Raw genomic sequence first — 15,135 nt, forward strand, 5'->3', positions numbered from 1 at the left:
ATCTCTTCTTTCTCTCAGTTTTCTCAGGCAGATTCACCAAAAGCATCAAAAAGAAAAGAACGGATATAAAAGGCTCTCTACTGCCCCCTCTCACACTAACACTGTCTATTTGGTCTATATTACCGTTGATTTATTTAAATTTGCCCAAATATTTATTAATTTTAGGGCAAAAATCAAATTATTGTGCCATTTTTAATCGTTTTTGTCAATTAATGGTTTGTGTTGAGTTAATAGAGTTAGAGATTTTGGCTATTGTAGGGGAAGAATGACCATGGGAGGGGAATGGCAATCGAATAGATGGATGTTTATTTGATTGGACACTTGAGTCTTTTCGGTTTGTAATATGATTCTAAATTGTGAGCAACGAGTGTTCTTTTTAGGGAGTTTCCAAAATTTTGACAATCATGTTAGTAATCACTCGAAATTTAAACAAGTATAAATACACGTAAGGATCGTTTAGATATAGTAAGTAGGCTAGAAAAATCAAACTTTAGGTGGTTTTATTTGGTTTGCCTCGAGCTAAACATTAGATTAGTCTCATTGGAATAAGTGAATTGACTATTTTTCTAATGCTTATACATAATTGTACCTAAAGGTGGATGAAAATTTGTGTACTTATACTGGGTGTTTGATGACTTTTAGGTGTGTATTGGTATTAGAAACGTCAGGTTTAGGTCCTTGTAGACATTTAGGATAGGAAATTATATATCTACCTCATTTCTGTAAGAGAATTTTTTTTTTTTTTTTTTCTTTCTTTCTTTGCAAATATGGTACAGCTCTTTGAACCTGATTTGAAAGTAGGTTACCCAACGATATGCTCCACTCCACTGCAAGGTCATTAAATGTTTGGGGGACAAGTCAAGCTAATCTCAAAAATAGGATAGAACGTCGGTCAAGGCCAATCAAGTAAGTGGTCGTACCATCGTAAGTTATGAATGTATGTTGCATGTTGGCACGTGCTCGTGGTTTTGCACGTGTTATAAATTGTATGTTTAAACCACTATGATTTAATACATAAATGTTATGCAATGTAAAAGTTATGCTCTCTTTGGATGAATTGATATGCGTTATAATGTTGTGTTATGTTATGCTCGGATTGTATTATGTGACTATTATGATTTGCACGTTATGAATTGTTATGTTGGAAGCATGAAAACGTTACGTTATGTCTTGTGAATTGCAAGTATAGTATGATATGAATGACATGAAAGATGGTAAACAACATGAAATATAACCCCTGTATAAGTGTGAATGATATGATAACTGATATGAGAAATGATATGATATAAATAAAATGAAATGATATGAATAAAATGATAGCGGGTTATATTTAATAATGTTGAAAATGGAAAAATATGTGCTCATGCATTGGGATATATCCCTATTCCTTCACAATGGTACGGACACGTACACTACTAGGCACGAGAACGACCATTCTGTTTTACATAATGCTGTCGTGACGAGTACTATTTCTAATGGGTATTCGGCATAGAGAGCTACCATAGTATGCTCGCCCGACAAGGAAAGGGGTCTAGCGGTGTGCGAACCAACTAGTGGGTCCATACTCACACGTGTAGGCCGTGTGTAGGATAAAAATTATACATCCAAGCTGCCCGTTAGGATAGTACTGTAGGAAAATAGACCATTATGATAGGTCCCATCATTGCATTCACATGTTATTGCATCATAACCCCAATAGGGGGTCGCTTACTAAGTATTCTTAAATGTTCAAGCCTCGTGCTACTTCTATTTCAGGTTAAAGTAAGACTTTCCTGTACAACTGACGAAGACATTGCAACTCGAGCTCATGCTCCATGCATAAGGTAGTCATGCTCATGCTCATGCTCATGCTCCATGCATAAATATATAACTGATAAGATAAATGAATGTCCCTCCTCGTTTTTTTTTTTTTTTTAAGGTAATGACGAAGAAAAAAAATTCTATTTTCTCTCTTATTTACGGCAATGAAGAATAAAATTATCACTATATTTATTCCCTTTTCTACTTCTTATTCCAAGTGCAAGATAACCCCAAGGGGTTGCGGGTTTTTTTCTACCAATGGGGGCCCTCCCTTCACCACCCCATGCGGATGGTCTATATTTTAAGATGAAAGTTATGTTTCATGAAAAGTTTAAATGAAGTATTTTCGTATTCAATGTTCATGATATGTATATAGTAGCGACATTAGATTAAGTAGAAATTTCGAGTCGTTCGGTATTAGGTGGGTATCGTATCGTTTAAAGTCTCGTAACCAATTCGCTCCTCTGACAGTTGGGAAACTGTTGGCTTGTTGGGTGACCATCATGGTGTGCATCATAACCTGAAACGACCTCCACATCAGTCTAGTGGTGGGTCTACTCCAGCTGCTAGTGTCAATGGTGCAACTTCAGGTGGTTGTGCGGCTTGTGGTGGTTGTGCAGCTTGTGGTGGCACAACCTAAGACAATGCAGTTGCATCCATCCTTGTTACTAATCCTTTTCAAGGTGGGTTCGCTTTAGCCTCACATCTTCCCCTTCCTCTTCCTCTTCCTCTAACAAGGGTCGCCCCCTTTCTCGTCTTCCTCTTCCACGTCCTCTGAGCGACATTGTTCTAGAAACCAAGATACTATTCCTTAAGACCCAGGCTTAGCATAACATAAATGAGCATGCTACAATCAACAACATATTCTTAATTTAATATATACAATATCACACATCACATTCAGTAATATCACATAAAAATAAAAAAGTGCATGCGATTAAAGTGCGTTTTTTTTTTTTTTTTTATCTTACACAAGGCATACCTGACGGTGACGGAGCATCGACAGTGGGACCATAGAACGTGTCAAGCCTACCTCGTAGGCTAGTCTACATAATCTATAACCTAGAGCTTTGATACCAACTATAACCCTAGATTTCAGCTTCCTAAAGTCGCTACCGTCATCTTAGCTTAAGCTCATATGCGGAATATCACTCTTAAAATATCATCTTTAAAATCATAATTTCAACATAAACATAACGTTACCATTGAAAACACCGCTATGGTCTTACGTGTTTAGAAACATAATTCAAAAACAAATTAAAACATAATTCAAATAATGAAAGGCAAAACAACATATTCTAACCTAAGTTTAGGAAATTTAAATATGCTTCTAGCCTATGCACGTATCATGATCTCTGATTGTGATGTTGTCGTCAACCGTACAAAGGCGCCTTGCCTTTATCGAAAAAAATGAGGTTGCACACGGTGTGTGTCACAGCCCAATATTTTACTACGGACAGTGACTAACGACACGACACAGATGCACAAGAGATTTAAATATGAAGTAACGAAAATCATCAAATTTCAATAAAGTTTTTCGAACGATAAACACAGAACACAACCGTTTGGAAAATAAATTTCAAAAGAATGCGAATACAAAAATAAAGACTAAGACTGGACTGACGCCCCGGGACAACCCATTCCTCTGTGACAATTCCCTTCAGATCACGCCCACTCTTGACCGACGCCTCGCGCTCCTGAAAAAAAAGGAAAACATAGCAAGGATGAGTATAAAAATTATACTCAGTAAGCCACCTACTTGTAGGCTCTCTTCGCATCTTAATTTAACAGGTTGCCACGGTTTTCTATTTCGGTTCTAGGACGATTGGCTCTAATCTAGGTCCCTTGGGTTTCACTGATTTTTCGTTCTCTCATTAAACGCCTAGAGGTTCTTTATGCCAAGCTAATATGGTCGGTACCCCTACCCCCATCTAGTCCCTCTATGGGGGGCGCGACCCAACCCGTTCCCATGCAGCTAATGGGCTGTACGACGTGGGGACACATTTCCCATGCGAAATGGCTAAGAGCAGTAAGGACTGATCAGGGACCCCTTGGTCCTCCCACGAAGCTATAGATACCGTTCACACGCTAGCAATCTATGAACACTCCGGGGTACCTTTTTACCGTGGTAAACCGCTAAGTTTCTAGGAAAAAATTAAGTCTGGCTAGAGCGGCATATCGCTCCTAACAGATATTCCCTAATCTTATCAAAGAAATGGGCCCTAGCAATTAACAGAGGGTGCATGCAATCTTCTTCTAACATCATAGTATGTAATTCATGCAAACTAGGCATACCGGCTCAACGGGGCGATGACCTCCATCAAGCACCCAGAGCACGAAGTTCGTGCTCAATGGGGCGAATTCGTCCATCAAGCACCCGAAACCCGGCATACACAATTCTACACATAAAATAACGCATGCATACATACGGCGGAAGCCTAAGGCATACAAGCAACACTCATGTAATTTCTTACATGAAGAGCTAATCTGAAGCAGAACTACTAGCATGCATGCAATCCGAGCGAATCCTACAAGTATTTCTTCCTAAATACCGGGTGGTGACTTACCTGGTTGACGCGTGCCCTTTCGCTAGCGTTTCTTTGCCCGTGAGGTGTCCAAAAATACTAATTTCTCTAGTCCCAATTCACATAAAAACAGTATTATAACTGGAACCGGGACAAAAATTGGGAAAACAGAAAACAACCGGGCCAAATTGGCCGTTCCACGCGCGCTCACACGCCCAGACGCACCCCCTAGACCCATCATAGTTGAGCTAGCTATCCGTAACGATGTTCGAAGGTCAGTAGACCCCTGAATGTCATGCACGACATGATCACTATCATCATCGTAGCGTACGCGTTTGTATCCATCATTATAAAAGGGGAAGTATCCCGATGCTTATGTACATACAAAAATGCTTGAGGTCCCTATGATTTCTCGTCTTTAAAACATCTTTATGACACGAACCTAATTCCAACCTTATATTGCTATGAGTAATATATGCGCATTAACTTTTTATCTTATCTCATCATTAACATTATCTAGAATTGCATCCTAGGCAAAATTATCATCATCATACAATATGGCATCCACAACATGTTTCTCAACTTAATATAGAAGATAACGTCATATTAAGGAAATAACAACATCCTACATCATCATATTAACATGCATCATCATCATCATAAGCATATCATAATCATCGTAAAACATCATAAAACATCATAAAACATCATCATCTAACTCATACATGTCATCATACATCATACGTCATACATCATAATTCATCATCAAGGCATCATAAGCATAAAGCATAAATGACATGTGCTGGTGCTACTAGGCACTTGTTGTCATACATCAAACATTTGTCTAGCCTATCCTATGGTAAGACCACTTACTTGTTTGGCCTTAGCTGGCGTTTCTCTAGTTTCAGGTTCGCTAAGCTTCCATTCCTCAAAGTTGCTCCAAATGTCGTTGGAGATCGTTTCCTATTAGGTCGTTCATCGCCTTTTGTTAGTATTTTACAATCCTAATATGATTCAATTTAAATTTGTGAAATAAGACATTATCATACCTCTATTATCTTCGTAAGGATCAAAATCAGCTTCGAAAAGGTAAAAAACGTAAGGATTGGTGTAATTTTGTACAACTCAAACTAAATAACAGGTTTTTTGCACTATTGAGTCGAAGTTGGAGCCGAGTCGAGCCAATTCAAGCCGAAACGTGGCGCAATGGGAGAAGGACACGTTGCGACTTATCTCTCGGGTTGAGGCGCTGGTTCGAGTCAGATGAAGCGAGCATGCGGGTCACAGTTGCTGCAGGTGTGGGCTAGAATGACTCTCGAGCTGTAGGCATCACGGGTTGGATTGGTTTGTTGTGGACTCTAGGTCGAGGATGGTTGCGTTACGGGTTGTGGGTTAAATCCAACCTGAATCCGGATTTGACAGATTCGTCTTCCTTGCCCAACTTCCTGCATTTTTCGATTCTATTTCTCTCTCCTCTATACATCGTTTCCAACGCCATTTCTCGTCCTTTTTCTTCCTCTACCTCTATGTTAGCCTCTCTTCTTCCCTTCCACGAAGTTTTATGACTTGTAGATGCCTAAAACAACAACTCATGAGATCCGTGGAGCGTGTGTGCGCTTCTCCAGAGCGTTGCCCGAGAACTCCAGCACCTCACTAGAATTCTCGAGCCTCGGCAACCACTTTTCTTTTCTTTTTCATAAACAGAACATTACAAGTATAGTATAAGTATCAAAAGTATTTTGATAACATTTTTCTTACCATACCAAACACAAACATCTTATTTCCGAACATTCATTTTTAAACCAAACCATGTCTTAAATAAAATCTCAAAACAAACAACCCAAAACGATGAATTTAGGAGTAATTAAAGCAATTAATACTATTATTATTTGGGTAAGTACCAAGTCCTAATAGAGAGGCTACCCAATACAATAATGTTATAATAATAATAATAATAATAATAATAATAATAATAATAATAATAATAATAATAAATGTTTTTGGGGTTGGAGAAAGGTGGTCACATTTCTCATTTGTTTCCATTAAAAACAATTATTGTTCCACGTGCATTTTTTATTTTTTAAATTGAAAAACATGTGAGAATTGATGCATCAACAGTACATGGTCGTGCGTTGAGATTTTTTTTTTACCTGTTAAGGATATTTAGTAATAAATTATAGTTTACCATATATATTATATTTGATATTTTATTATAAGGCAAATATTAGATATTTGCCTTATTGACATGGGTATCTTTCCATTTATTGTTATTTCCATTTATTACTATTTCTATATCCTTGTAATTTATTTGATTATAAATAAGATAACTTTCACACCATTTAGGTGTGGTGGATTAATCAAACATTCACATGGTATCAGAGCCATTTTGGTTTAGCAACCCGGATCCTTTCTTTTCAATGGCTTTTGAAATCTTCTACTGTTCTTCTCCACCACCCCTGCTGGCTTTGACACCGCAGGAGCAGTCTTCATGGCTACCGCAGGCGGAGCCGATTAATTACTCTTCGGCTCCACCCTATTGACCTCCAAATCATCCTTCACCATACTCTGTACATACAACCTTACCTTTTCCAAACATAGTCTCTTTCATTCTCTTCTCAATTTTTCCTTTATCCTTCATCCTTCACAGAAACCCTAATCTTAGGATCTTCATCAGCATTTCTTTCGGAAATATACAGAATCTCGATAAGCCTATCGACCTTTTGCAGAGATTCACCTTTGGAATCTAGGCGCCGCACTGGCATCTTCGCCAACCAAGTTGCTGCCGCCCTTCTCGCCAAAATTGGCTCCTTCGCCCCAATGTGGCGACTCTTCCGGCTGCCCTTCTTGCCAAAATTGGCTCCTTCGCCCAATGTGGCGACTCTTCCGGCTTCAACATTGTCTTTGTCCCTTGCTCTAGGTTTCCCCTTCTACTTCTTGGGGTTAGACATATTCTCACCAGAGCCAAGGTAGCATCGTCGCTAAGCGACAATCCCTGTTTATGGGTTAGACATATTCTCGTCGAAGCCAAGGCAGCATCGCCGCTGAGCGGCGATCCCTCTGCAATTTTCGATGGCCAAGAAAGTGTTTCTCTACGCCTCCTCTGAACCAGGTTGTTGACATCTTCACGAAAAGTGTTTCTCAACCACTTTGAATTTTTCAGATCCAAGCTTCACGTTCGTTCAAATCCGACGCTCAGCTTGCGGTGGGGTGTTAAGGATATTTAGTAATAAATTATAGTTTACCATATATATTATATTTGATATTTTATTATAAGACAAATATTAGATATTTGCCTTATTGACATGGGTATCTTTCCATTTATTGTTATTTCCATTTATTACTATTTCTATATCCTTGTAATTTATTTGATTATAAATAAGATAACTTTCACACCATTTAGGTGTGGTGGATTAATCAAACATTCACATTACCCAACACAAAAGTCCGAGTTGGTTACATAGGTAATCCAACCCAACCCTTTATTTTTCAGGTTGGGTTCGAGGGGTTAAAAAATAATAATATTAATTAATTAATTTTCTTTTATTTATCCACCATTTATAATTTTCCGATACAATCTTAAATAAAAAATAATTAAAAGTTAACAGACAAACGCAAATCAATCTATATTTATTAAAATAAAAAAAAAACAATTAGAATTACCTGTCTCAATCCTAAAATAATAAAAAATTGGTCAAACTCCAGTGTAAGTGTTATGAGTCAGGAGACAAACTCAGAATTAATGTAAATTTTATATATTTTTATTTGGCTCGGGTTAACCCGAGGGTTTTGTCATGAACTCGAAACCGAACTAAGTCAGCTCGGGTTCACGAAAATGAACCCAAACCAACTCGAAAAACTAATCCAACCCAACCCAACCTTTATAGTTCGGGTTGGGTTGGTTCGGATTGTCAGGTTGAATGTACACCCGAATCAATAATTTTTAATTTGACAGTTCAAATAAAATTTTGTAAGTTTGTTGGCATGTGAATTAATGTTACATTCGCTCGTAAAAGTTTAATTATTTTTAAAATTTATTGATTTATTAGATATGAAATAAAATAAAAATAAAAATAATTTTAAAAAAGGTAGAAGGGTATAATGGTAATTTAAGAAAGTTTGAACATTCCGTATTGGGGGTACAAAAATTTTGAACATTCCATGGTTAGTCCTATGATTGTGGAGGCAGTGAAGCTTGTGGCTAATAGCGTAGCGGGCGGTGCTCTCTGAAACTGAATCAAACAAACAATGGCGCACTTCGCACTGTGACAAATGGTTTGAACTTCCAAATTTCATTTTGTCGATTACCGAAGCAAGCACGATCCGACANCCGCCCCCCCCCCTTCTCTCTCCTCCTGCTATATGATTCAAAGCCCAACAGCTTTGGCTCAATGTCCATGGATTTGTTCTCTGTTAACACGAGCTGACGTTGTTTGCGTCGTTTGAGAACAAATTCCATGGCCAAATTGCTGTTGCAAGCTCCAGTTTGAATCTGAAAGAAATCCCAGTTTCAGACGGTTTTAGGGTTTTTTTCTTTTTCTTTTCCTCTTCTTATTCTTCAAGGAGAATTCTATCGTTCCTAATAATGCCGGTGCACGGATCCAAATCTGAGAAACAAGATGCGGCGGTGTTGCACCGTCGAGATGCGTATGATTTACTCGGTGTCTCCAGGAACTCCACGGACCAGGAAATCAAGAGCGCTTACAGAAAATTGGCTCTCAAGTACGTTCTAAATATCAAATGTTTTACCTCTGTTTTCTTCAATTTTTTATGGCTATAAAGAGCACTTTCATATTTGAACATCGAGTTCGTTTGCTATCGATTTTCCTAAGCTTTATTCTCAGGAGACATGGAAGGGTATTTATTGTTTTTTCCGGTAGGATAGGATTTCATGGAAAGTCATATTTAGATTGTTCCCCAACTACTGCACTTTAACCCTTTACAAAAGGGCAGAGCATCGGTTTGTGACTTACCGACACCTAACTGTAGCTCTGTGAATTGCTTATTCTGCCCCTCCCAACACAAGTGGGAATGAGTGCTAACAATCTTAAAAATTCCTTGTTAATTCTCGATTACACTTTCAGCCCGAGGTTGTCAAGTTAGGGGGATTAGTAGCAATGGAAAATCTTAATTTTATCATACAATTGTCATATACAAGGTGATGGTGTTTATACAATTAGCATCCTCAAGGTAGATTGGGCTTATATTATAGTCCAGAAATGTCTGAAATTATCAGAACACTAATATAATCTTCCCTTGTCTTGATAGCTTGCCTAGGAAGTATCAAGAATTTCCAAAAGAAAGTAATGAATTTCATCTGTTGTACGTTTAAGCAACTTTTATTTTAGTTTAATCACCATTGTTATTCCAGATCACCCAAACCAGTTTTCTATGCTTAAAATAATTCTTTCGTTGAATATCATTTATGAAGTATCATATCCGTTGGTTCTTGATTACAATTTCCTGTGAAACCCATTATCTCTTCTTTTTTCTGATGTACCAATGTGCTTGTTAGTCAATCTTTTCCTTGCATAATGAGTGATGAAACTCTATCAGGTAATATAAGCATGCTTACAGTGTGATATGTTACATCCTATAATGGTAAAATTATGGCTCTTTTTAGTATTGCTTCATGCCACATGTTATTATATCAAGGTGGTCTTCATAAATTTTTTGGTTTTTAATCCTCTTTTACTAAATATGTTGATAGATCATGAAACTCTAATTCTAAAACCAGGTATCATCCTGACAAGAATGCAAACGATCCCAAAGCTGCTGACATGTTTAAGGAAGTCACTCTTTCCTACACCATTTTGTCAGATCCAGAAAAAAGACGACAATATGATGCTGCTGGATTTGAGGTGAAATATCATTCTTGTGAATTTGCACATTTTAGGAAAATTACCATGTTCAGATGTGTGTTTATTTAACAGCTGTACTTTGGGCTACAGATGATCTTGGAGAACTTTGATGATTTAGCCAACCAATTTATAATAAATATCTAATCATGAAGTCAGCAAATTCAAAAATAAATAAACAAATAAGTAGGAGTAAACAAAAATTCATTAGTACTAGTCCCTCGCAAGATGAAACAATTTAGACTAAGTTATTCACTCCTTTTCTATTTACTAGGTTTTAAACCTTGAAATTAAATATTAAAATTTTTTGTATTTTCAGAAAATCTTGTGAATGTATTAAATTTAAAATATGTAATTTGAAGGAAAAAATTAAAGAAACTATTAAGAAGATTAATTAATATATTTATTACATAATTACAATAACTATTAAATAACGGGCCAAAGAAAATCAAAAGCTTTTCCTCTCAAACCCCATCTAAAATATCGTCGATTAAAAATTTTAAACTAAACTGAAATTACTAAAATATCATTTGTTTTTGTGCCTTATGAAATGTGTTTCTTCAAAATGAAGAAAGTTGTGATTTTACCTTTGCCTAGGCTGTTGAAACAGAAAGCCAAGAATTGGAGCTGGATCTTTCAAGTTTGGGGACAGTGAACACCATGTTTGCTGCCCTTTNGGGGGGCTGGGGGGGGGGTAATTCTTCTCACTAATGTCAGATTCTCTGAGTTTGTCATCTAGCTTTCTATTTTAATCCGACCTTTGATTGCAGCAAGCTTGGCGTGCCAATTAAAACAGCTGTATCTGCAACAGTTTTGGAAGAGGCACTTAATGGGGTTGTGACTGTTCATCCACTTCCATTGGGCATACCTATTTCTAAGAAGGTGCACTGTTGTACCTAATATTTGTCATTCATTTGGCCTCATTTGATAACTTCTTTTTAAAAAATTAAGCTTATAAACACTACTTCTTCACCTTTTGAACATTACTTTCACCTATATGTTGCATTGTTTTAATTTCTAGTTTTTTAAAAATGTTTTCAAAATCTAAGGGAAATTTTGAAGACAAAAAAAATAGCTCATTTGATAACCATATGGTTAATTCTTATCCAAATTCCAAAAACAAGATTTTAAAACTACTTTTTCTAGTTTCCAAAACTTGACTCTTTTGAAAATATATGTAAAAAGTAGATAACAGAACAAGAAAACCCATAGGTGGGAGTATAGGCTTAATTTTCAAAATTAAAAATAAAAAACAAAAAAACCAAATATTTATTGAAGGGGGTTGAAATTTTATAACTTTTTTTTTTTTTTGTTAAGAACTGAAATGTGTTTTAAAGAAAAGGGAATGCATACCCAAAAAATTGTGAGAAGCAAACATAAGTTTTAATATTGGAAAACTCAAAATGAAATTGTTACCAAATGAAGCCATTTATTGGTTTGCTGATTTAGGATTCTGTAATTTTTTACAGGTTGAGAAACAGTGTGCTCACTTTTATTCTGTTATGATAAGTGAAGAGGAAACACAGGGTGGATTTGTTTGCCGAGTTCACTCACCTGATAAAAGCAAATTTAAGGTTCGACGATGACTCTCTGGAATGTAATTGGTGTTTGTGCGAGAACATGTCCGAGAATATTTTTCTTTATAAACCATGATTATATCGGTTTCATGTTCTTGCAAAATTTCCTCCCTTCCACTTTTATGATTACTAAATTACATGGTTTTATTACTATTTCAACTGCACAATGACTACAACAAAAATTAAGGACAAAAGCTTGAAATTAGAATTCCACTTCATCGTGCATAATTTCTTTTGTAAATTTCTCATTCATTTTTTTGATGTAGTTGTTGTATTTTGATCGGGAAGAAACTGGTGGATTAAACCTTGCTTTACAGGTATTGCTCAATCTTTTATCATAGCCTTTTTCATCTTTTTGGTATGCTCTAGACTACATAACTAAACTGCTCAGCAGATTATTACGTAATATAGTTTTTCGTTCTATAACCTAATGTCTTTGTGGGCAACATCTGGCAGTTGGAGTGATCATGCATATATTGATAATTCACTTATCTAGACAGAAAATGTGAGTTTATATGCATGAGTAGTTCGCATCCTGATAATTTTTTGTATGTATAATTTGGAGATTTTATTTTATATTCTTTAATTTGATAACACCCCATTTATGTTTATATCTTCTGCTTTACCATCAATGAACCTTTTAAATCTTTGCCTTCAAAGCTCAGTAATTGATATGTTTGAATTCTTGTTATATTTGTAGGAGGAGAGTACAAAGGTTGGAAAAGTCACATCTGCTGGGATGTATTTTCTCGGGTTCCCTGTCTATCGGTTGGAACAAACATTGAACTTGGTGCGCCAACTCTAAATTAATTGCTGATTTCCAGTTTAACATCATTTTTTGTTATCTACTTGCACATCAAAAGAAAAATTAAAAATATGTTTGATGCCCATTTCCTAGAATCTGTTTTCATTCAAACAAGAAACATAAATACATTTGATAACCATTTCTGTCTAATCTTTTTACTTTTAAAATGAAAAAAGTTTGCTTCTGAAAGGCACCTTATAGATAAGAAATCATTTGAATTAGGTTTCCATACCATCTGAACTACAGCGACCCTCTAGATCCCGTTTCAATTTGCAAATATAAATGTGAGAAAAAACAGAAAACTGGAATAATACGAATGCACCCATCTTTCAAAAGAACTAAAACTATGGAATAAGGATCAACTTGAATAATGCTCAACTTCTTAAACAACATAATATTGTGCTCATTAGGATTTTATTGATCTTTTCAGATGATCTCTGCTAAGGATCCAGATGCTGCCTTTTTTAAAAAATTAGATGGTTTCCAGCCATGTGAAATAATAGGATTAAAGGCGGGGACTCATGTCTTTGCAGTCTATGGTAAATTTGAATAGGTTTTGATATTCAATTACCGAGTAATGGAATACAATATTTCTTATTTCAAAATGCTTTTATGTGGACCTGATGACCATTACATTATCTAGGTGACAATTTTTTTAAAAGTGCGAGCTATACTATTGAGGCATTTTCTGCGGCGTCTTTTTCTGAAGAGAAGGAGAATCTTAGAGCCGTGGAAGCTCAAATTTTGACAAAAAGGGTGGAAATGTCCAAATTTGAAACGGAATATCGTGAGGTCTAGTATTTGACAATTGAGCTCTGTATTCTGTTACTATATGAAAGCGTACTGATAGTTACTGGAAATGTCGATAGGTTCTAGCACAATTTACAGAGATGACTAGCAGATACACTCAAGAAATGCAAGTGGTAAGTTTAACTCGAAGTTATAACACGTCTTTATCTGTCGAAATGATAGCTTCTTTACGACTGACTGCTCTGGCTCCTTTTATCCACAGATCGACGACCTTCTCAAACAGAGGAATGAAATTCATGCCTCCTACACAACTGGTCCTCCAGTAAAACGGAGTAGGAGCCGGATTAAGGGTTCGTTTAAGGATTCAAAAGAAGACAGCCAAATAAGGGAGAGGAAATCTACAAGGGATAGACCCAAGAAGAAAAAATGGTTCAATATCCATTTAAAGGTTGATAAAAGAAAATCTTGTTAAAAGAGGTTGAGAAACATGAAGGTATGTTCCGATCCAGCATTCACCGTTGTCGTGTATTATGCCTTCATCGACACTATACTCATCTTCAATATTGCAGGGAAGCTGAATCTTTCCCCAAACCTATTTTTTTTTTCGGTTGCATTCGGATTGATTGGTATCAAAACGAAGAAGATACGAGGGAGTAATAGCCTCACCTGATTGCTTAATCATATGAATATGGCCTTAAACCACATGGGGATGCTGTGGATGACAACTTGTCTACAAAGAATCTCTTATTAGATGGATCCTTCCACCAGCAAAAAGCACCCATGTGATTGTATTATTTTCCTACGAAGGCCAGCGCTAAACTGCTGTTTGTATCATATAATACAATCAAGTTTTGTGAATAGCAATATTAGCTGGATTTCGCACAATCGAGGTTTAGTTATTATATTCATGGAGTTCATCAATCTGCTCTTGTAAGTGTTGATGTTTCTATTTACTGTGGCCAGGCTTGCGATTCTGCTATTTCGTCTCCGACTCCATCGCTGATGCCTGCCTGTAGCTGACATGCATGACGTTACGAGTCCATCCGTGGCAATGTCAACCCAAATGCCAAGTTTAATTTGGTATGTAGAGGCTTGGTGTTAAGGAGGTAATAAGGTGCGGTGAATTAATCAAACATTCTCTTTAATTCTCTTGCATTTGGGTTTTCATTCTTGAAAGAGTCCATTTTTGTTGGTAGAAAATAAGTATACGGAGATGATATTTTCTGTTTATGAAGAAAGTATTCCAAAAAAGTTTGAGAATTGAGTGATTAAGTAAAGAAATAGTTCATTCTATTTGCCTCTATGATTGGTTCTGGAAATTGCACACTGAGTCTTCTCAGAGTTAAGGAATCGATGAAGTGAAGGATTAAGGATCAAAGCTGAAACAATCCTCTCTCATCCTTCAAATTTTCGGAGTCTGATCGAGTCTAATAGGTATTTAAACTTTACTTTACAAAGTACTTATTAGATTCTTGAGCTTTTAATTTTGCTTGTTAAAAAATATCAGTCTTAAATCTTAAATTTTATTTTTCATACATCTTAAAAATTACAAAAATGTCATGGTTCTGAACTATTAATTTTGTCTAATATATTCTCGGCAAATTAATATCGACAAATTTAACGTTTTTAAAAAAATCAAAATTGAATTGTATTAGTAATATATGATATTTGAAATTTTGTGGTAAATTTTAAGAAAGGTTGATCAAGTAAAAATTGTATTAGACTTTAGTTTTAATTAAAGTAAAAAAAGTAAAAAAAGTATTAATACAAAATTGATAGTTTATAAATTTATTATATAAATTTAAAGATTAAAAATCTATTAG

At 36.0% G+C, this 15,135-nt stretch overlaps 1 protein-coding gene across 1 annotated transcript; it reads left to right on the plus strand.

Annotated features, from left to right (window-relative positions):
* Positions 1–8,525: 8,525 nt before the first annotated feature.
* On the plus strand, positions 8,526–14,603 carry LOC111798498 (chaperone protein dnaJ 16-like). Its single transcript, XM_023681687.1, has 11 exons — positions 8,526–9,044; positions 10,060–10,183; positions 10,778–10,857; positions 10,948–11,062; positions 11,650–11,754; positions 12,024–12,074; positions 12,458–12,547; positions 12,993–13,101; positions 13,206–13,354; positions 13,432–13,485; positions 13,575–14,603. Exons 1-11 carry the CDS (start codon positions 8,908–8,910, stop codon positions 13,782–13,784), a joined length of 1,224 nt encoding a protein of 407 aa, XP_023537455.1. The 5' UTR covers positions 8,526–8,907; the 3' UTR covers positions 13,785–14,603.
* The last annotated feature ends 532 nt before the right edge of the window (positions 14,604–15,135 follow it).

This window comes from Cucurbita pepo, chromosome LG07 (genome assembly GCF_002806865.2).
Source record: "Cucurbita pepo subsp. pepo cultivar mu-cu-16 chromosome LG07, ASM280686v2, whole genome shotgun sequence".
Taxonomy (NCBI): domain Eukaryota; kingdom Viridiplantae; phylum Streptophyta; class Magnoliopsida; order Cucurbitales; family Cucurbitaceae; genus Cucurbita; species Cucurbita pepo.